At 39.1% G+C, this 23,318-nt stretch overlaps 1 protein-coding gene across 3 annotated transcripts in view; it reads left to right on the top strand.

Annotated features, from left to right (window-relative positions):
* aff1 (AF4/FMR2 family, member 1) overlaps positions 1-22,937 on the top strand; it is a 129,573-nt gene extending 106,636 nt beyond the window's left edge. For 2 of the 3 annotated variants that reach the window (XM_055639951.1, XM_055639944.1), the window contains 11 exons: positions 3,765-4,934; positions 8,184-8,275; positions 11,204-11,447; positions 12,909-13,006; positions 13,116-13,179; positions 14,964-15,100; positions 15,277-15,348; positions 15,439-15,532; positions 19,156-19,199; positions 19,684-19,892; positions 20,571-22,937. In XM_055639951.1, the coding sequence (XP_055495926.1) occupies positions 3,765-4,934; positions 8,184-8,275; positions 11,204-11,447; positions 12,909-13,006; positions 13,116-13,179; positions 14,964-15,100; positions 15,277-15,348; positions 15,439-15,532; positions 19,156-19,199; positions 19,684-19,892; positions 20,571-20,692 (2,346 nt within the window). In that variant the 3' untranslated portion in view covers positions 20,693-22,937. The remainder of the gene's footprint in view (positions 1-3,764; positions 4,935-8,183; positions 8,276-11,203; positions 11,448-12,908; positions 13,007-13,115; positions 13,180-14,963; positions 15,101-15,276; positions 15,349-15,438; positions 15,533-19,155; positions 19,200-19,683; positions 19,893-20,570) is intronic. The other variant, XM_055639960.1, reaches the window with a different exon arrangement.
* The last annotated feature ends 381 nt before the right edge of the window (positions 22,938-23,318 follow it).

The following is a 23,318-nucleotide window of genomic DNA, read 5'->3' as shown; positions in this document are numbered from 1 at the left end:
TACAGGGGTTCATTCTTCCTGTAACAAGACATGGATAAAGAGTCTAGTGATTTAAAAACCAAATGATTTGGACAGGGTCAAAAGAGAGAAGTTGTTCCTATTTGCAGCAGGACCAAGAGCAGGAGCAGTGTTTCAATTGTTTTGATGCTAAAAGCCAGCTGGTTAACTTCCTGAAGTAACATGGACCACTTTTGAGCTCCTGGCAGTTTATGTCTGTCCGCTTATTGCTAGATTTGTGCACATTAACTTGAAATTAAGTTAAAGTGCACACACTTGACGAATAACTTGATAATCCAAAACTAACCCTATTTAGTACAGAGGTAGACAAAAATGCTGGAGAAACTCAGCGGGTGAGGCAGCATCTATGGAGCAAAGGAAATAGGCGACGTTTCGGGTCGAGACCCTTCTTCAGAATGATGTGGGGGGGGGGGCGGGGGGGCGGGAAGAAAAGAAGAGGCGGAGACAGTGAGCTGTGGGAGAGCTGGGAAGAGGAGGGGAAAGAAGGAGAAAGCAGGAATAACCCAAAATTGGAGAAGTCAATGTTCATACCACTGGGGTGTAAACTACCCAAGCAAAATATGAGGTGCTGCTTCTCCAATTTATGGTGGGCCTCACTCTGGCCATGGAGGAGGCCAAGGACAGAAAGGTCGGATTCGGAATGGGAGGGGGATTTGAAGTGCTGAGCCACTGGGAGATCAGGTTGGTTATTGCGAACCGAGTGGAGGTGTTGGGCCTACGCTTGGTCTCGCCGATGTAGAGCAGCTGACACCTGGAGCAGCGGATGAAATAGATGAGGTTGGAGGAGGTGCAGGTGAACCTTTGTTGCATTTGGAAAGACTGCTTAAGTCCTTGGATGGAGTCAAGGTGGGAGGTAAAGCAACAAGTGTAGCATTTCCTGCAGTTGCATGGGGAAGTGCCAGGTTGGTTTGGGTAGGAAGGGACGAATTAACCAGGGAGGTCAATAAACTATTTAGTACAGATAACATTTTAGAAGAAACTTTTAAAGTGAGAATGGTCTTTTGTTTAAATGAAGGACCAATCTTTCTAGAGTTGGGGAGAATCCTTTACTTGTTTTACACGCATTCCATTATCACTGCAGATACAATACAATACATTTTTACAAAGTCATAATTAAGGCCATAAAGTCACTGCTCATTTATTAATTGGTATACCAGATGCCACTTAGGCACATGCTATCATGCTCTCTCTTGAGTGCATGCATTCATAGGCACCTCAAAGAAAGGAATCCTTGAACACTGCTTCCCTCGTTGCTTCTCAACCCCCTAACCTAACCTTGCCTTCCAGCTCATGCTTTTGGCTACTCTCCAACTGCCTTCAAGTCTCAAATGAAACCTGGCCCACATTCCTAAACCTGGCTGTCCATCCATCAATGTTGCCAATCCCCACACTTGGTCCGCATTCCCATCATGTTCAAAATATAAAGTGTTGGACGAATTCTGCGTGTCAGGCAGCATTTGTGGAGGGAATGGTCAGATGACATTTTGGGTAGGGATTCTTCTTTGACATGAAACACTGTCTGCCCATTTGTTCCACAGGAGCTGTCTGATCTGCCAAACTACTCCACTTTATTTTTTGCACAAGATTCCAGCATCTACAGTCTCTTGTTCCCATCATTTTCTTTGTTCCAGTTAAGTTCGCACACTCTAGCAAAGATACTGTTGTAGATCAACGGCAATCCAGGTTTAGGTTTATTATTGTTACGTGTACCGAGGTACAGTGAAAAGTTTTTTTTTTTTGCATAATATACAAACAGATCAGATATACCATGCATTAATACAGTTAAGTCAAACTCCAGTGATATTGACCGAGCAAGGGGGAAGATACGGAATGCAGAAAAATTGCTCTCAGCATTGTAGCACATCATGTCCATAAACAGCAAGTCATGTGTCTGCAATGGGACAGCAATGAATCAGACAGTCCCCTGGCTTGTGCAAGAAACTTTCAGAAGACTGATAACAGCAGGAAAGAAGCTGTTCTCTAATCTGGTGGTGCGCGCTTTCAAGCTTCTGTACCTTCTGCAAGGGAAGCAGGGAGAGTTGGGAAACATTGAACAGAGATAGCCAAGAGAGTGGAAAAGACTGAGGAAAGACATTTTTAAATAAATTAAGTCTGAAATGCATCGCTCTGGTGTAGATAGCTCCATTGTAGAACTCGAAAGTGAACTAGATAGGTACCTAAAAAGAAAAAGATTACATAAAATCCACCAGACTTGATGGGGCAAAAACAAAAGTGCTGCACGATTGAGAAACATAGTAATGAGGTGCAGGGTAGGGAACCGCCAAAGGAATGGCTGATCATCCAACTGGGACCCGTGTGCTACAAACCCTGATGGGCACATCAACTCTCTTAAATTAAATATAGCCAATGAGAGTTCTCCAGCAGTTTTAAAGGTTTTTTTTAAGCTCCTTGGTCTAGGGAACATCTGTAGTTTCTCTTGTGACTTGACTCCTGACGGAATAAATGGCACTCCTCCAACAACGTCCATCCTCAGTCAAAACTATTCGATTGAATATCTGTAAATAGTATTGGAATCTAAGGGTAGTTACTGCATCTGACTTGAAAAATTAAGTTATTTTTGAAATTGCTTCATAGAAGATGCATAAAGAAACGTTTTTACAATAAATTATGAACTTGCTGTATACAGGAAAGGGTAGGACCCGTATGAGCTTTGATGTACAAAGATGTCTTCAAGGTTTCAAGTCAGTTTATTGTCTTTCTTTGGACACTGTCATATTTCATCATCATCATCATCATTAGAAAGTCATCACTGAAGCCATATGTGATGTTTCCAAATGCCTGATCATGATGGGACATTTTTGTTCTTTGTATCTTTAATTTCTCTGGGTTTTCACCACTGATTTTTTTTTCTCCCCCACTTCAATGATTCCCCCTCACTTCTACCTTGACATTGAGTAACCACAGTGCAACCTAATCAAAACAGGAGCCAAAAGTTTTCACAAACTTTTGTGTTCATTACTTAACAATGGGTGCTCATTTGCAGCGTATGTTTGGATTGAGGTTCTAGTGCAATACAAGAGATGGGATTGATAAATGTTTGCAACAAGTAGGGTGGCATGAAGGCACAGCGGTATTTGCAGCCTTACAGCGCCAGTGATGCGGGTTTGATCCTGACTATGGATGCTGTCTGTGTGGCTCTTGTACGTTCTCCTTGTGACGTGTGGGTTTTCTACGGGCACTCCGGTTTAGACAATAGACAATAGGTGCAGGAATAGGCCATTTGGCCCTTCGAGCCAGCACCGCCATTCAATGTGATCATGGCTAATCATCCACAATTAGTACTCCGTTCCTGCCTTCTCCCCATATCCCCTGACTCCGCTATCCTTAAGAGCACTATTCTAACTCTCTCTTGAAAGCATCCAGAGAACCAGCCAACACCACCATCTGAGGCAGAGAATTCCACAGACTCACAACTCTCTGTGTGAAACTCATGATTCCTCCCATGCTCCAAAGACGGACATGTTTGTAGGTTAATTGGCTTGGAAAAATTGTCAATTATCACTAGCGTGTGTAGGACAGTGTTAATGTGCAGGGACCACTGGTCGGCGTGGACTCGGTGGAACGAAGGGTCTGTTTCCGCACTGTATCTCTAAACTAAACCAAAAGCAGTAATTTGAATTGTTCCCAATCTGAGCAATATTTTTAGTACCCATTCTGAATCTGTTTGTGCGTGTTTGACATGTATATTACAGCTGATTTGTTTTATGTTCTGACCTCTATTGTAGCCTGATCCTTCACCAGCAAATAAATGGCAGCTTGATAATTGGCTGAATGTCAGCCAGTCTGCCATGCCTTCCAAGAGCCACAGTGAGACATCAAATGGGCACATTTCCCAGGACAGCCAAAGATCTGATGCAAAGGAGGTTCATGATGATACGGACTCCAACAGAGAGAAGAAAACTGCAAAGGAATCTTCCCCAAGCAGAGGTAAACATAAGAAATCCCCTGCCCTGCACAATAGCAATGATCAACGACAAAGTAGTGGTGAAAAACAACCTCATAAGCCTGTGCCTGAAGAAAACCAAGATAATGAATCTTACAAATATGGTGATAAAAATCAGCTGTGCACAGAACAGGCCAAAGTCAAAGTAAAAGTTGGGCAGCGGTCAAACGAGAAAAGGGAAACTGAATCTGTACCCAAGATGTCATCAGAGAGGAAAAAGCACAAGAGTCCTATCCAGAATGCTCCCAAATGCATGGAGTTTACAGATAAAAGCTCTCTACCCTCGGACTTAAGTTCCAATAAAGATCAGCTACCATCCAATTGTAATCTACCTTCTGCTACGCTTGTACCTCAGGGACAAGAAAACGATGAAAATGAGGCTAACATCAGTCAATTGGCAAAAGAGGTAAGCAGGACTACCTACCATAAATCTGCTGAGGTCAGGAATGGAAATGAGCCAAACACTGGCAAGCTTGCCACTGGGATGAAAGATGTAAACAGGACTACCCACTTTCAACCTGCTAATAATGATAAGCAGGTAACCAGGACCAACATCAACAAATCTGGCGGCCAGATTGGGGAGGAGATTTACAGCAATGTTAACAAACCCGCTGGTAAGGTCAAAGAAGAAAATGGTGGAAGTACTAGGAAAGCCACTGCAAAGGAAAGTAGGACTAAACCGGGTAAACCTGTCCTTCAAACAAAGGCCAACATTCTCAAGGATCAGGTTTTGTCGACCGCGGGAGTTGGAGGATTGCCATCTCCAATAAGAGAGAGCACAGTTAACTGGCCATTAGTGGTAAAAATCGATTTAAGCTTGCTCTCAAGAATTCCATCACCATCTAGCAAAGAGGGCAAACTACCTAAGAATTGTGCAACGGAACATACCAGCCAGAAGAATAAGGAAAGTTTGAAGGAAAGCAAAGGAAGCAAGACCAAGAGAAAACATGGGGTGAGATTTTCCATTCTGCATATTTCCTCCTTCCATTAATAAAAGGCAATTTATTCCTATTCTTCTTATGACCAGGGCTAATTGGCTATTGGGCCAGAAGGCAGGTCAATATTCCACCAAAGGTAGACACAAAATGCTGAAATAACTCAGCGGGACAGGCAGCATCTCTGGAGAGAAGGAACCTCCAGAGATGCTGCCTGTCCTGCTGAGTTACTCCAGCATTTTTTGTCTACCTTTGATTTAAACCAGCATCCTACTCAATATTCCACCATTCTTGTGAGGACTTTTGTTAGCTTGTCTAAATTTCCTCAACATTATGATTAACCTTATCTCGTCTTTTATTTACGTCTGCACGAATATCATAGTTTGATGCATATGATTTTCAGCAGACTTTTGCTGCAGCACCTTCCCAGTGTTATCTGGTGGAGCAAATTGCCTGGTCCTTAGTACAGCAAACAATTATGCCAAATATGTTTGCATTACTCTACCCTGCCATAGATATTTGTGATACATGCTGTTTGTGTGGAACCTTCCACAAGTATGGTACATCATCTTCAGTGAAGACCCAATTACAATGTGCATTTTGCCTAGCAAGACATCAGTCGGGTCTTGGACGTTTACATTGAAATTGACTAGTTTACTTTGAATTTACTACCATTCCTTCCTTGAGCAGATGCAATGCACATTGGTTCACAAAAAAACAAGACCAACCCAACCCAACTAATCTCCGCCCCATTTGTCCACACCCAGAAAAGATATGGAAAATGTCACCAGTTGAAAAGCAAACCATCTGAAATTTGAATTTAAAACAGAAATATCAGAAATATTCTATCTGTCAGGCAACAGAGAAATTGCCTGTCTGACCCGCTAAGTATTCCTAGTACTTTCTGTTTTAACCATATAACCATATAACATATAACCATATAATCATATAACAATTACAGCACAGAAACAGGCCATCTCGGCCCTACAAGTCCATGCCGAACAAATTTTTTCCCCAATGTTTTAATTAGTATTTGACCGAGTATGATATTAGGAAATTTTCCATCAGCTTTGGTCCATCTTACATAAAGAAAGAGGACTGTGGTTGTTGAAGGCAGTTACTTTAGCCTCCAGACGTGCTTGTGGGTTTCCCTTGGGGCAGTGTACCAGGCCCAGTCATCTTTTGTTCCGTCGTGAACTATCTTTCTTCTATCATAAGTTCAAAGATTAGGTTTTCACTGAGTGCATAATCTTCAATTCTTTTTGCAGCTTCAAAAATGGGTCATGCAGCAAGATCTGAGCAAATGTATACCATTCAGAAGATCGTTTGCAGCACACCACATTTTTATTTTTTTCCTTGCGGCCCTTCTTAAAACTGCAACCTCTACAACCTTGAAGTCTGAGATTCTGGGTACATTAAATTGTCAGTAGCTTCAAGTTTTCTTTCCCGCCCCATCCACCCCACCTCCAGCTTGTGTAGGAAGTATATTTCCTTTCTTTCACTGCCATGTAAACATTTGGAACATTTCTTATTGGAAACCCTTGATAGCTGTGTTCTGCTTGAGTTTTTTGTTATATGCAAGTAACATAATTTTTTTCCTTCTCCCATCTCCCAATTCCCTCTCAAATGTGACGTTTCATTGGAGTACAGTTTCTGACAAAATAGCAGGGTCTGCTACTCAGCCTGAGTATTATTTTTCATTTGCATTCCCTGTTCCAGCTAGTAATTTATTTTTGAAATGAAAGACTGAAAGGTCAAGTCCACCAAACTCTCAATGCCCAAGCATGCATTCCAGTGGAAATAATTAGATATCTGGTTCTTCCTGCTTACATCATGACAATGTAGCTGATGTTTGTAATTTGAGCACTCCACGTGCCTTTAGGTTTCAAAGGTCTTTTATTGTCACGTGTACCAATTAAGGTACAGTGATATTCATATTACCATACAGACATACTTTAAAAAAACAACAAGACACACAACTACATAAATGTTAACATAAACATCCACCAGAGTGGATTCTCCATATTCCTCACTGTGACGGAAGGCAATAAAGTCTTCTTCCCTCATTTTTCTCCCGCGGTTGGGGCAGTCAAACCATCCGTTTGGGCGATCGAAACTCCCGCAGCCGGCAGTCGAATTCCCCGCGTTGGGGCGATCAAAGCCCCCGCGTCGGGTCGGTCAAAGATCCTGCGGCTTGGAGCTCCCGAAGTCGGTCTCTAACCAGGGACCGCAAGCTCCACGATGTTAAGGTCCTCGCTCCTCGATGTTAGGCCGCAGTGCGGACGGAGATACGATACAGGGAAAAAATCGCATCTCCGTCGAGGTAAGAGATTTTTAAAAAAAAAGTTTCCCCAACCCCCCACTTAAAACAAGCTAAAGAACACTAAAACCATACATTTAACACATACTAAAGAAACAACAGAGAAGGAAGGGACAGACAGACTGTTGGCGAGGCAGCCATTGCTGGCGCCACCCAGTGGAACCTGCCTTTACCAACTGAATTGTTTTGATTAAGTAACTAGTCATTCTTATAGTTGTTACATTTCTATCAATCAAAAAATTAAAATTATAATTTTGCTATTAATATATTTTTTATTGTCAGACTTTTTGGAGTCTAAATATGGATTTGGTTCACAGAAACAGTTAATGTTGCAGCCTATTCCAACCCCTTGAAAGAGCTTTCTTTTTTCTCCGGGAGCCCTCGTACTGCCCAGAGCCCTACAGGATTCACATTTTGATGTACAATGAAATGATGATCTAAAAGGTTCAGGTCTGGTGTGCAGAAATTCTTAAAAAGTAAATAGCTGTTGGCTAGAGCAAATAGAAGTGGTAAAAAGATAAAATAGTGGTGGTTAATCGGATGGCTGCATGTGGTTGTTATTCCCTTAGCTTGCAGTTCCTTCTCTGTGGTAATGGTACCCCTGGATTTGCCTTGAGATATTTGTGTTGCTATGATAGGAATAGACTGTGTGAGAAGGGGAATTTTCCATTCCCAGAGATGCATTCCATTTTGATCATGTGATCCAGAACCTAGCACTTCAATGATCAAACTTGCCCATGCTCTCAAATTCTGAGTTTGTAATTCGCCGATGTGTTGTCACATGCTGATCCGGTCAAACAACTAGGCTGCTCCCGTGTTGAAGATTCTTCAGGTTTTTTTAATTGTACAAATATTGAGGGTGAAAAATGTTACAGTAGATTTAATTGTGATTGTCAATATTCAATTGTATTTCACTTTATCTTTGTTTTAAAATATTTTGTTTCAGATTGACGTGGAAGCAAGTGAGAACAAGAAGCAAAGGTTGGATAAAGAAAATAAGTTGTCCACTTCAAGCCATAAGGATTCTAGTCATAAGCGGTGTGTATCTAATATCACAATTTCTAAAATTAGCTGGAGAGATTTAATGTAACACAGTTGACAAGTTCACATCAGACACCTGTTGAATTTGGCCTTGCTGATTCGGTAGTCACAGTGAACATTGCTACTTCCTACAGGCATGCTATGACTATGTTTAGCCTGCAAATATGCTGAAATACTGGGCGTTTCTGTGGCACTTACAGAAAGAAAACAAATTCTTATTTGTGACCTCAACAAAGTTTACAGTTCTTTAATCTAACATGATTCAGTAGAATTGTGATTCTGGCTGGCAATATCTTCAAACTGTTGTATTCTATGTGTGTGCGTCAGTCTGCACAGACTGCATCATCAATCACCATTGTGGCAAGTTTATTTTCACATTCTCTCTCTCTCTCTCTCTCTCTCTCTCTCTCGTTTGCACTGTCAAGAAATCATTCAATAACTCATGAAACATAATTATACTTGATTCTAAGAAAAATGTTCTGTTTAAATATCTCTCAAAACTACAGTCAAAATTCAATTCTGGCAAATCAGTAAGGCATAACATTTCTTTGCTTTTATGTATGCAAATCGTATAGAATGGACTATGTTGAACTGTCTGTCTTTGCTTCTGCTCACATGTTTTCTGTGTTCATAAACCACTGCTCTGCCTGTGCCCACTCCCTCCATTCTGCCCATTCAGACATAAGAAATCAGGAGCAAGTCAATCAACCACTTGAGTCTGGTCCACTCTAACCTTGAACTCAACTTCACTTTCCTGCTCTCTATCTCAGAACCTTTGACTTCATTGCAGTTCAAATGAGTGTCAGTCTCTGCCTTGAATATGGTCAATGACTTCACCTTCACAGCTGTCTGGCATAGAGAATTCCAGACGATCTTGACCCTCTTGAGAAAAGAAAATTCTCTGTATCTCTGATCCAGTTATCCTAGAACCATGCGTATGATTATAGATAAACCCATTATGGACAACAGCATTTCAACATCCACCCTGTCAATTCTCCCTCAATGGGATCGCCTCAGAGTCTTCTCATGTCCAAATGAGTCTAAACCCAACTTACACAGACTTTCTTTGTAAATCCACTCCTTTTATCTCGGGAATCAAACCAAGTGAACCTTCTCTGCATTGTAAGCCATCCTTCCTTAAATATGGAAACCAAAACAGGGTGAAGAGTCTGAGTGTGGACTCACCAACACCCTGCAAAGTTGTATCAAAACTGCTTCATATCCCTTAAACAAAGGCCAAAATTACATTAATCTTCCTAATTATTTGCTCTGCCTGCATGCCAGCTCTTTGTGTTTCATGCATGAAGACCCTGAGGTCCCTTCATGCAGCGGTATTTTGTAATCTCACTCTGTTTAAATAATATTTTTTCCACTTCATTCTTCCTTCCAAAACAGGTAACTTCATATACTTCCATATTGTACTCTATATGTCAATTTCTTACCCAGGCCTATACATCATTGTGAACTCTGTGTCCTTCTCGCAACTTGCTAGCCCATGTCTCCTAGTATCATGAACAAAGTTGGATAAAGAAATCGAGTGTGCTGTGGCCATGTCATTAGTATAGTTCATACATAGTTGAGGCGCCAGCATTGATTGCTGTAGTTCCCGACTAGTCCCTGATTTCTAATCTAAAAACAACTTGTTTATTTTGACATGCTTTCTCCTGGTTCGCCAATCATTTATGCATGCAAAGATATCACCCCAAACTTGTACAGCTCTTGTACAGTGCATGGTATGGTATCAAATGCCTTCTGTAAAACCAATCCACCACATCTACTAATGTATTTTATTGATACTATTTTCCACATCCTCAACGAACTCTAGAAATTTTGTCACGTACCTTTTCATAAAACCACGTTGATTGATTCTCCAATGTCTTGCCACAATCCCAGCATTTCCCAATGTCAGACATTTGACTGACTAACTAACCAATCATTTTTCGCTTTTGGTCTCCTTATTTTATTCTGTCGTGCTATTACATTTGCAGTTTTCCCTGACCCCTGGACCATATAAAATTCCAGAATAAATTCCCCAATCTCATCCCCAAATGGACCCCTGTTTACTATTGCTACTCCCTTCCATTTTTTGTACCTATATAAAGCGTTACTATATTATTTGCTAGCTTGCTTGCAAATCTATCATTGAAAAAGATAGATTATCTTTATTCATTATAGATTTTTTGACACCTTTAATTCCAAAATATTTCTAAATTCTCTGGCCGAGCAGTAATATTTTAATCTTCTTTAACTAAGTTTCTTTGGTCATGGATTGTGCATCCTTCCCAGAGAACCTTGCTTTCTCCCTGCTTATAACTTTGCTGAGATTTATGAAAAATTTGTTAATTGTCTGCGCTGCTGATCTATTAATCATTTTTTTTCTATCAACATTTTAGCTCAGTCTACCCAATACCATTGTAATTTCCTTTATTTGGGATACTGATTTTAAATATCATCCTTAAATTCTATCTTTTTCACAAGCCTCCATTATTTCTTAATTTATCTCCTGATCGACAATATAGCTACTATGGCAAAGCCTGTATTCTACTCCCACGAATGACTTTCCTGTCTTGGTTTTTCTTATCTCTACCACCTGAGCTTCTAAAGTATTAACATACCTCTCCATTTCCTACCACCCATCCTCTACCCCCTTCCCAGCATTATCCCTCCTGTTTCCTTCCATCTCTTTCATTCTCCCTCTGCATTTTCTTCCTTCTCATTTCACATTTGTGCCTTGATCTTCTATAAGATTAGTAAAAAGCATACTTGAGACTTTACTAGAAAGTGTTTTAATTCTAGAAAAATATTACTAACTCCTTAAACGTGCATTTTTTACATTGAAACCGTATTGAATATTTGTTGGTAATTTGAGTCAAAATATGCTGTTTTCCTTTTTGTAAAACAATTATTTTCACTCTTTCCTTTTAGAGTTACTACATGCTTCCCTGAGAAGGACAAACCATTTGTACCGCCACTTCCATCTTCTGCACAGAAACTGGCGAAGGTTACCCACAAACGGCCTGACAGTACCAGTAGTTCTTCCAACCAAGTCTCCACTATGAGTGCTAGTAATACCAAGGTTAAGAGCAGCATGAATATCTCAGCGTCAGGATTGTTACCTTCAAAGCACAAAAGAATGGAGGATAAACAGTCAGGACACATAAAAAGCAAGGTGAGGTCACCAGCTCTGCTTGTGAAAAAGTTGGTGCATTTGGTGCACAAAAGAAATCTGCATTTCTTTGTGTCTTCATAACTAACTTTACGTAAAGTTAGTTATGAAGACACAAAGAAATACAGATGTTGGGACCTTGAGCAAAACACGGTGCTGGAGGAACGTGGCGAGTCAGCAGCATCTTGGAGGGAATGGCAGGTGGTAATTGAGGTCGGGACCGTTCTTCAGACCAGAGAGGGGAGGGGTGAAATCAGGAAAAGAGAAGTGTGGGCGCAACAAAGTCTGGCAAGTGGATTGGCACATGGGTGGAATAGATGGAAAAGGAATCAAAGGATAAGGCGTGAAGTGCGAAGCCTGAGGGAGCTATATAGGTGGAAGGGATATATTATATTATACATATGTGTGTGGGTAGGTGGTCCACAGCTTCTAGCCTTGTAGACACAGTCTGCTTCCACCTCCTCCCCAGATCCACAAGCAGGACGTACTGCTTCAGTTCATTCTGACACTGCAGAGCATATTTCTTTCTAATTTACCTGTCCTTTCATCCCTTGTCCAGTCCCTATCCATTTACATTCTTGACACCTAGAATGCCCGCCGCCACTTTGACAATTCCCCATTTACTGTTCCTAAGCAACTCATTTTCATCATGGGCATTCAGACCGATATCCTCTTCTCTCCTTAGCCAACATCCTTTGTCTTCCATCATTCACTTTGTTGAACACATGCTTACAATGATCAATTTGTCCTACAACTCCATCCACATAACAATGGGATCTCAATGGCAAAAGCTCTGCCTGCCTGTTCACTGGTTATGTGGAAAAAAATCCTTTCAGTCCTGTTTAGACTTCCCTCAACTTTCCTCATGACTGTATTGGTGACGCTTCCTGCTCGATATGGGGAGGGGCAATAAAATGGCTGGCAAATCTTATAGATTTAGGTTATGATATTATTGTCACGTGTACCAAGGTACAATGAAAGCTTTTAGTTTAGAAATAATTAGAGATTTTGTCTGCATGCTATTCAATCAATGTTTCTGGAAGTAGAGCTTTGCAATGCTGACAGCTATATTCTGCACTCTATATATTTCCCTTTCCTACATCTATTGTACTAGATTGTATTTATGCATGCTATTATCTGATTTGATTGGATATCATGCAAAACAAAGCTTTGCAAAGCTTATCTCAGTACACCAGACAATAATAAACCTAAGATAGACACAAAAAGCTGGAGGAACACAGGCAGCATCTCTGGAGAGAAGGAATGTGTGACATTTCGGGTCGAGACTCTTCTTCAAACCTAAACCTAGTTAGAACAAGGGACGTGAAAAATGGAACTGAATAAAACCATATAATATGAAGTATTTACCCATTCAGTCAGCATATAAACATGATCAATGTTTCTTTATGATCCTGTGGTATTAAAATGACTACAATGAAATCTTTAAAACATTATTATCCACAGGTGTCTTACCAGGGCACTACCAGTAATACCACTCCAGAACAATTCCTCCCGAATGGAAACTCCAAACCAACAAGGCCTATACTCAAGTTTGATGACAAGTAATTTATTATCATTTAAATAATGTATTTTCCCTAGCACCAAAACATGTAATAATCTTTAACCTAACCTGGCTGCATACATAGTGACCTCTAACCCTTTTTGTTTCAGGCAATATTCAGTAGAATATCACTTGCAGGAAGCCAAAAGAATAAAGCACAAAGCTGATGTCATGGTAAGTTGCTGGTAGTGAATTAGTCTTTTTTGGGGGGAAATAAACCATCATTTTTATTGTGTGAAGCGTGGTTTGATTGAACCATTGTCAAATTTAGTAGAGTCTAGAGCATAAGAACCAGCAAAAATATGCGACTACAATGTCATATTCACTGCTTGCATTGAACAAGTAAGCCATTTAAAGATGTGCATCAAAGAAGAAGTAAATTCATTGGAATGTTACTCATTGGATTAGAAGCAGGTTACAATTGAGGACTTCAGTTCAGTTTAACAAATTTTGAATAGCAGAATGAAAAATGTAAATTTAGAAGAACAGGAGAAACCTGGCACCAATGTATGCTCACAAGGACAGAAGTGATGAACAACAAAACTTCATGCACAAACAGCAAAGCTTTTGCTGACCTGAAAATCATGGAGGGTAGGAAACTGGCCAAGCAATCTTTGGAGTGTCAGCGAGAATAAAGAAGGTTTCAATAATAGATACAGTGAGATGGGCAGTGGTAGACAATATCAGGATGGAAATAGTCGGACTCGGGTGTTGGGAAGAATGTGGGATTGGGAGCTCACCGGGAATTAAGACAGGTTAGCATCATTGTAAGGCAGATGTGGCACTGCTCAGTTATAGCTGGGTAAAATAGAATCGATGACTAGCAATATTTGGAGAAGAGGTTAAGGATAAATGCATATGCTTTCCTGTTTTGGATGCCATCGTTTACTCCCTCGTGTAAAACGCATCCATCAGGATCTGACATATTTCAATCAAGTACCCTTCCCATTTCTAAACTTCAGCCAATGTTTATCTATTGCTTTACAATTGTTTACTTATGTTTGGTTACTTCATATATGAAGTTTGTATGTGTATAATAGTTGTATGTATATATATGTCTGTAGGTATTATGGAAAATTGCCTGGGGTAGTATTATTATTATTAATTAATTGATTTTTAAATATGGTAGAAGTGTTGGGGAAAAGGGGTGAGATTTAATAAGTTATTCTTCTTCTCACTCCTTTTCGAGCTTGTACAGACACAGAGTTGGACATTGGAAAGTTGCTTTTTGTTCTTTTCATTGCTTGTAAATATTGATTGTAATGTCCAATTGTTTGATAATTTCGATTTTGTTACTATTAATGTCTTTAATGTCTTTACTTGCTCGGAATAAAATAAATAAATAAATAAATAAATAAATAGACAGATAAATAAATAAACAGATAAATAAATAAAGCGAAGGCTGACGGAATATCATTTTCAGATTAAATTAATACAAAAGCACGGATGATAGGCTACTGTTTATACCAGCTTACTAGCATTTTGCAAATATTGACCCCTGGATCGTTGCATTTCAGTCAGATCTCTCACTATTTGGCTAATAAAACTTTTTGTACTTTTCCTATCAAAATGGGCATTTCCACATACCTTGCCAGACGTTTGCATGCTCTATAATCCTTTGTAGCCTCCTCATGTCCTCTTTGCAACTTGTTGTGGAACAGTAATTATGTATGTGTCTAAGTAATAATGCATCTTTAATTCTCTGGTCGAAACCTGTGTTAACGCTCTGTTTAAAAAAAACATTGGTGCTTACGATTTAATCTAATCTTTAATGATTCACACCACACGGTGTTTATCTCAGTGCAGTTTTGAAGTAAAATAAAATCTAGTAAATTATTTTTGTATGAAGTTTTGCATCATGGCAAAATTAACTTTTAACCCTTGTGAATGGTAAGCATTTCATGGTAGGTAAATCGGACAAATTTTAATATCAAGACAATTTTTTCCCCACAATTTAGTTGGACAAAATTGGGAAAGCTTTCAACTATTTGGATGCTGCATTGTCCTTTGCGGAGAGTGGAATAGCAATGGAAAGTGAGGCACAGCCACCAAAGTCTGCTTACACCATGTTTTCTGAAACTGTGGATCTGATCAAGTAAGTACGCTTGTGTCTCAATTTAATCATGTAATTAATCTCTTTTACTCATTAATATTTTCAATGTAATGTGCAAAGTGACAGATTCATTGAGGTATACATTTATTTCCGTTTTCAAGTAGCACTATTTTAACCACAAATACTTATATAATCTTCATTTTATAACTTGCTCACAGGTATATCTTGAAACTAATAAACTACAATGACTCATCAGCAACGCCTGTAGAAAAAATGTTTGTAGTATTATGGTACGTAACACCTTGCACTTAATGTAATAACCCTTCCCAAAACACTTTACAATAAAAATGAAAGTACCCTTTTAACTTTGTAATTAACAGTATCCGCTGCCAGTCTCTGCTCTCAATGGCAATGTTCAGATTTAAGAAAGATACTGCATTGAAGTACTCGAGGACCCTAACTGAACATTTCAAGGTAAGCACAAGCTGTGAAGAACAGGATTTATTAGACATTTTCACATCTCAACAGTTTATTTTTCATCATGTACACTTTCCTAGATATAAATGACTTAAATAGTTAACTAATATAATTAAATCTTTAACCTGGTTCCTATCTACTAATTGGTGTTGCACCTTATACAGTGCCCTCCATAATGTTCAGGACAAAGACCCATCATTTATTTATTTGCCTCTGTACTCCACAATTTGAGATTTGTAATAGAAAAAAAATCACTTGTGGTTAAAGTGCACATTGTCAGATTTTAATCAAGGCCATTTTTATACATTTTGGTTTCACCTTATAGAAATTGCAGCAGTGTTTATACATAATCCCCCCATTTCGGGGCACCATAATGTTTGGGGCACAGCAATGTCATGTAAATGAAAGTAGTCATGTTTAATATTTTGTTGCATATCCTTTGCATGCAAAGACTGCTTGAAGTCTGCAATTCATGAACATCACCAGTTGCTGGGTGTCTTCTCTGGTGGTGCGCTGCCAGGCCTGTATTGCAGCCATCTTTAGCTTATGCTTCTTTTGAGGGCTAGTCCTCTTCAGTTTTCTCTTCAGCATATAAAAGGCATGCTCAATTGGGTTCAGATCGGGTGATTGATGCCACTTAAGAATTGTCCATTTTTTTTTAGCTTTGAAAAACTAATTTGTTGCTTTTTCAATCAAGTACCCCTCCCATGACGCATTTGTTTGAACTTGAGCAGATAGGATGTGTCTATACACTTCAGAATTCATTGTGCTACTACCATCAGCGGTTGTATCATCAATGAAGATAAGTGAGCCAGTACCTTCAGCAGCCATACATGCCCAGTCCATAACACCCCCACCACCGTGTTTCACAGATGAGGTGATATGCTTTGGATCTTGGGCAGTTCCTTCTCTCCTCCATACTTTGCTCTTGCCACCACTCTGATATAAGTTAATCTTTGTCTCATCTGTACCCACAACCTTATTCCAAGACTGTGGTTGCTCTTTTAAGTACTCCTTGGCAAACAGTAACCTGGCCATCCTATTTTTGGGGCTAACCAATGGATTGCATCTTGCAGTATAGCCTCTGTATTTCTGTTCATGAATCCTCTGTATCTTCTGCGGACAGTGGCCATTGACAAATCCAAACCTGACTCCTGAAGAAGTCCCTTTGTGATTAGTAAGCTCACCAGTGCTTTCTTTCTTCTTAATGATGTTCTAAACAGTTGATTTTGGTAAGCCTAAAGTTTGGCTGATGTCTCTTAACAGTTTTATTCTTGTTTCTCAGTCTCATAATGTAGCAATGTTACAACATTTTGAGATTTTAAAAATCAAGTCTGCAATTTATCACATCAGATAAAGCATAAAAAGAAGTTTAATTTGACACCTAATTCACTTTCATATCTTCAGTATTGAAAAGGTTATGGCCATTTTCATACTCGGAAATTAGCATCTTGTGCTCTATTGCTTTTCCATTGACTTAACACAAAAGCTGTGATCGAGGACAGTCAAAAGCCCATAACTTTCTTAAAAATCAAGAGAACTAAATGAAATGTTCAGTTATTATAGATTAAAGCATTCTGAAATAAATATAAAGCATCTTACTTGGATGACCTGCAATTAAAGCATATAATTAGTTAATTACCTAATTGTAGTTAATTACAAAATTGACCGTTGTGACGGAAATAGTAATAAACACCCAGACTGCCTTGAAAATTCAAAAATGTGATATTCTCAAGATCAGAACTTTAATATTATTGTATAATATGCTGTAAGTCCGTAACAGATAGGTAAATAAATTGCAATTTCTAGCAATAGACCAAGTCTTTATGGAGAAGATCAGTTGCTTGCTGGTACATTGGCATATCATAATCATTAGCATCATCATACTCCTCAGATTGTAACCAATAAGCAACTCTGTACACCTTGTTTTTCCTCAACTTTTCAATTTTGGCATTGTAAATTACACGTTTTTGCTCTTCAAACCACACATGACATGCCTTTCTGCCCACTACTTTCCCATTAACACTCCTGTAGATTCCATTTCTTAAGAAAAGGATATTAAAAAAAAAAAAAATGTTGGCCAGTGGCAAAACTGCAGCGCCGCTGAAGGTAAATTTTGTAACATCGCTAGATAATGGCTTCTTTGACTTTCATTGGCACAACTTTGATCCTCATGTTGATAAACAGCAATAAAAGTTTTCAACGGTAATGGAAAGACTGGAGGAAAGACTTCTTCTTCTTCTTCTTCTTTGAGTTTTACGGCAGCCGGCATCCGCAATGTTGCATTGCTGCCACCTTCTGGCTTCATTCCACAGTACTCATGTCTTTATATTAGATCCTTTTTATAAGCCCAGAGGCCCTCAAGAAATCAAACAAAAACCTTATTCCGTCTGACAAGTCTGAAGAAGGGTTTCGGCCCGAAACGTTGCCTATTTCCTTCGCTCCATAGATGCTGCTGCACCCGCTGAGTTTCTCCAGCTTTTTTGTGTAACCAAAAACCTTATTCCTTTTCCTTTCCCTCCACACTCTAGAATGTTCTTTACTGATATTTCTGTCAATCCAATTTTCCTCATTTCCATGATCATAAATCCTCTTTCTGTCTCATATCTCCTACATGCAACTAGGGCATGCTGAACTGTTTCTGGTTGATGGCATTCCCCACACAGCCCAGTAGGGTGTTTTCCCAATATTTTTAATGTGCTGTTCAGGTGAGTGTGTCCTATCCTCAATCTTGTTAATACTACCTGTTCCCTCTTCTTGCTGTAATGCCCACTCTGTTTTGTAGCGAATAGAGGTGTCTCCCCTTTGTCTCCTGTTCTCAGTATTGTTGCCATTCCTGATTTATTTTCTTCCACACAATGTGTTTTCCTTCAGATTTGGATAGTTCTATGTTTCTTTTTTTTACAGCCCTGGAGGAAAGACTAGGTGCTGAGAGCTCTCTTATACCTGCATTAAGGAGGCAATTAAACGCACATGAACAATTACAAACACCTGTGAAGCCACGTGTCCCAAACATTATGGTGCCTGAAATGGGGGGACTATGTATAAACACAGCTGTAATTTCTACATGGTGAAACCAAAATGTATAAAAATACCCTTTAATAAAATCTGACAGTGTGCCCTGTAACCACATGTGATTTTTTAATATTACAAATCTCAAATTGTGGAGTCAGAGGCAAATAAATAAATGATGGGTCTTTGTCCCAAACATTATGGAGGGCACTGTAAATGAGGATGATGATCATCTCAATCATTGAGGTGTTTACCAAATCAAGTGTTAGGCTGGGGAGGACAGAGTAATAAACAGTAAGAAGTTATGTTCCTAAGATACTCGTCAACTCTTCTTTGGAAATGTCCAATCGGCTAGATTGGAGCCAGGACTGTGATTTTCTGTAAGGTGCCCCAGACGTTTGGTATCTAAGCTGGGACATAACGAATAGACAGTTGGGTACACAGTTGGATTGTCATGTACTAATACAAAATATGCTTGCCATCATTGTTAAGTTTAGTTGATCATATCGCAGTGCACCTTCAGAAGAGGTGAGGACCAGGGTATAAACTGTATTGTTGCCAATGTCAAAACATGCACAGCAAAATTGAGCATTTGTTTTGTGTTCTAGAGTTCTTCCAGGACAGCTCAAGCTTCATCTCCTCGTGTTGCCAGGTAATTAGTGCATGCAGCTCTAATATTTATCCCCTTAGACCAATACTTTAAATATCGCATTACCTAAAATATGTGGCATTACAGTCATATATTCTGATGTTTCCCCACATCAGCAACGCTAATCCATCTACCTGGATTTGACCGTACACTGGAGAGATGGAAAATGCCATTGACCGTTATGGACCAATGTAAAACATGCTTGCCATCACTGTTACCTGTACTGCTTGCTACAGTTATGCAGTATGGAAGCAAATGTGACAACAGGGCTTCATGAATGTATTGTTGCCTGGTGACTTTTTCTTCTTATGTAGTAAGTTTATTATAGTCTAGCCTTCTTGTCTGACAGTTTTTAAAAAGCATATGAGTTACTTTAGGGATGATAGTTGAGAGAATACCAATCGGCTTGATAAGTAAACAAACTATGTTATATTTGTGGGTTGTATGTACATGAGACCAACCTTAATTTCAATGTTTTTGTGTTCAGGAGCACTGGCACACCTTCTCCACTGTCTCAGACACCATCCCCTGCCAGCTCTGGAGGCTCCCAGCCTGGATCTGCCAGTAATGGTGGAAGTGTTGCCATTCCACACGCGATTCATCAGCTGGCCTCCACCTATGTCAACATCACCTCCATTTTCCTCCAAGGCCATGACTTGTGGGAACAAGCAGATGCACTAGCGAAAAAAAACAGGGGTAAGAAAAATTAACTGGAAGGGAAAAGGAGTTCCATGTGGTTTGCTGAATAAACTTATTTTCCCCCTGATATTCATGGTTTATATTTGAAAGGTGCAGTTAGTAAAATGAAAATTAAAATTTACTGATGCAAAAAAATAATTATCTATAAAAGTTATTCTGTTTTAAAAGTGAGACTAGCACTTAAAGTGACCGATAAAATCGGTTGTTGGGTACCAATTTAGAACAGTGATATAATTGTCAGCATTAACATGAGGGTGAAACCTGCATGTAATGAAGCACATACATTCACATAATCCATTCCCCACAAGCACTACAATTAAAGTGTCGGTTTTATGTGGTGCTAAATTTTCAATTTGGACAAACGTTTTAATTTCTACTGTTTTTTATTTTCAGCATTAAATTGTGATTGAATAAAGGAGTCTGTTTCCATTAATTTGCCTAAACAATTGTTTCTTGTTTTTATTGTATTCACTCTGAAGTTTCCAATTTCATTAGCATTTGTGGGAGTTGAAGCAGAGTGAATGCAACATGTCTTTTTAATTCTATCAAGCAAATACTGAGAATTTTTTTTGAATAAAACTGATTCAGATAAAATAAGAGTCTCATTGCATTCCATATTAGTCAAGTTCACAACTTATTGGGAAATATCTAACTTTATATTTGTCTCTTTCTTAGAATTCTTCATGGAGCTTGATGCAGCAGTTGGCCTTTTATCCTTGACCAGCAGCATGACTGAACTTGTACACTACATCAGACAAGGTTTACACTGGTTGCGCCTGGAAACTAAATTGCTATAACAAGATGCTGAAAACGATTCTGACATCCGTCTGTGCAACTTCAGCACCCAAATCATGAATGGCCAGTGTTTTTCTTTAAATAAGCAAAAGCAAATTTAAAGGTATTTCTGTGCAACAGAAACTTTAATAGTGTAGGTCGGAAATTAATTATGGAAAAAAATGAACTGACTGTTCACTTTGTGAGCAAAAATGCAATTTATTTTTTCTTGACCCCTCCGAAATTCAGAACGATGAATGCACGCTATTTGATATTTCTTTGTTGAAGTAACTCAGAAGGATGAAAGGCTGGGAAAGTCCCCTCTTAACATGTATTAAGGCCTGAAAATGGCAGTGGCTGTTCCCTCGCCTTCTAAGCACTGGTGCACATATTGTGTATTAACTGCTTGAATTTAAAAAAACATTTAGCAGCCAAAGAATGTTGCAGTCTCCAGAACATTGTTGCAGTGAACTCCCGGAAAGCCTTTGAACACAACGCCTAATGGACGAGGCACACCGACCGGGATGGAGGATTATATAAATGATTAGGTTTCCAACTGTTAATTGCGTTCGTATACTGGGAGCTGTGGAAAAAAAGACTTTACTTTCTTTTGTGTGTTTTTCTCCCCCCCGTTATATTCATACTTACTGCCATTTTTCTCCTATTTATTAGAAACAAGTCATTTTATTTTCACACTAAGTATTGCTAGCAAGGATTTTTAACAAAATCAGGTGCAGATAATGGAGACGGGATGGGTGTTGGGACAGCACAGGAGGGGGGGATTGGAGGGGGTGTTAACATGGAAGTAATAGTTGGAATATCTTATCGGCCATTATCTGCCCTTTGCAACAGTCTATATCAATGCCGCCTATTATTGTTCAGCGTGCCTTAGATGTTCTGCTTTGTAAATAAGCAGTTGGTTCAGACCATGGATGGTGCTGCCTCATGGATGTGAATTAAGGAAGTGTGGAATTGTGCTGAAATGTATAAGACACAGTTACAGTTTGGTTTCATATACTGGTCCTTATTGAGCAATTGTAACAATGATCATTATTCACCACCTTCTGTTCCCTGCACATCAGACTTGTCCTGAGTAAAGGTGAGCAAATGTTTTGGGTGTGAAATTACCCTTGTGATGATTTTCTACCTATTATTTTATTTTTATAATTGGGGGAAGGGGGGTTTCTTGCTGTGATCAGGTAGAGGCAAGGGGACATGGGAAACCCGAAAAATGTTGCAATTGTCAAAGATCTTACTTATGCGGGCATGTTCAGAAACAAAAATCCTTAAAACTTGCTAGCAATATGTATAGTTTCAAGAGATCATGGGCAAACCCAAGCTACTGCTCATCTCCTGTCATTCTAATGCTGTAAATTAAATTGTCCCAGCTGCCTGGGTTAAAAGCAGTAGAGTCGTGAACTCCAACAACTCCCACTTCTCAGTGTTACTAGAATTCATTAACTTGATTTGAAGTTTGTACTTGCACAGAAATTGCATTTTGCTGATTGGAATTGCTGCAGAAACGGCAGATTTTCTGCATTACTCATTACTGTAAACCCAATTAAATTAAAATCCCAACACTGGCTAAATGAATGAAGATTGTACCGAATAACTAATGGCAGATTGAGTATAGGGGCCTTGCCGTGGTTGTATCAACAAAAAAGCTGTTACCATTATCAAGAAGTATAGCAAAATGCACTTTGACTAAATTAATTTCATTTTGCACCTTCCATCAAGCACATTTTCATGAGGGTGTGTTTCAAATTAAGGAAACATGAAAGTCTGCTTTATTTTCCTTTCACCCTTTAAAATGTGTTTCCTGTAGCATTCAAAACGTTTTAATGATTTAAATCAAGCAATAATTATGGTATTTAAATAGAATTGATTAAAGTCTTCAGGAACATCTGTTTACCTGTGTAAGTCAAGGAGAACTGGGAGGACTGGAACTGATTTGCCTCTCGTGCTCTCTTTTAGCTTGTCTCTTAAGTTGGCAATAAGGATGTTTGCTGTTGGCTTCAATACTTCTGTATTGGGGGAAAAAGCAGATTTCTCCTTCCTCTTCTCATTGCTAATCACCTTCCAAAACACATGGATGTTGGATGAGGATAAGCTCTGGTTCATTAGGATGTTTCCCTCATTTCAACCTACTGTATTAAATTAAAACATCAGTATGCATCCGAAAGACTAGTCAATTATCAGAGGATGAAAAGCTGGAAGGAGTAAAAGTTATTATTCCTTGCAATAAATATATTGTACGTTTACATAGAATTGTTTTGTTTTACTCTGTTCTCTTCACATCAAATTCGGGGACCATGCTTCTGCCATGCAGAGTGCTGCATGTTTCATTAAGACAGGTGATCACTCAGTATATCCATTTACTACAAGTTAATACTTAATTATGCATTTAAATACTAAGAATGTAGCGCAATTATATATATCCAAACCTTTCCCATTTGTGATGCAGTAAACATTTTGTAGCACATCACACTGAGCAATTTAGTTTGTCTCCTGCAGCTGAAAAGTGCCATCGACTATTTTTTTTTTTGCTACACTCGGCCTCTCAATTTCTAGATTTGTTCAATATGAAAAATAAACCCCAAAGCAGCCAGTCACTAACTTTCTCATATGGTCATACATTTCCATGAACAC

This window comes from Leucoraja erinacea, chromosome 1, assembly GCF_028641065.1.
Source record: "Leucoraja erinacea ecotype New England chromosome 1, Leri_hhj_1, whole genome shotgun sequence".
Taxonomy (NCBI): domain Eukaryota; kingdom Metazoa; phylum Chordata; class Chondrichthyes; order Rajiformes; family Rajidae; genus Leucoraja; species Leucoraja erinaceus.
This window is presented reverse-complemented; position numbering and strand designations above follow the sequence as displayed.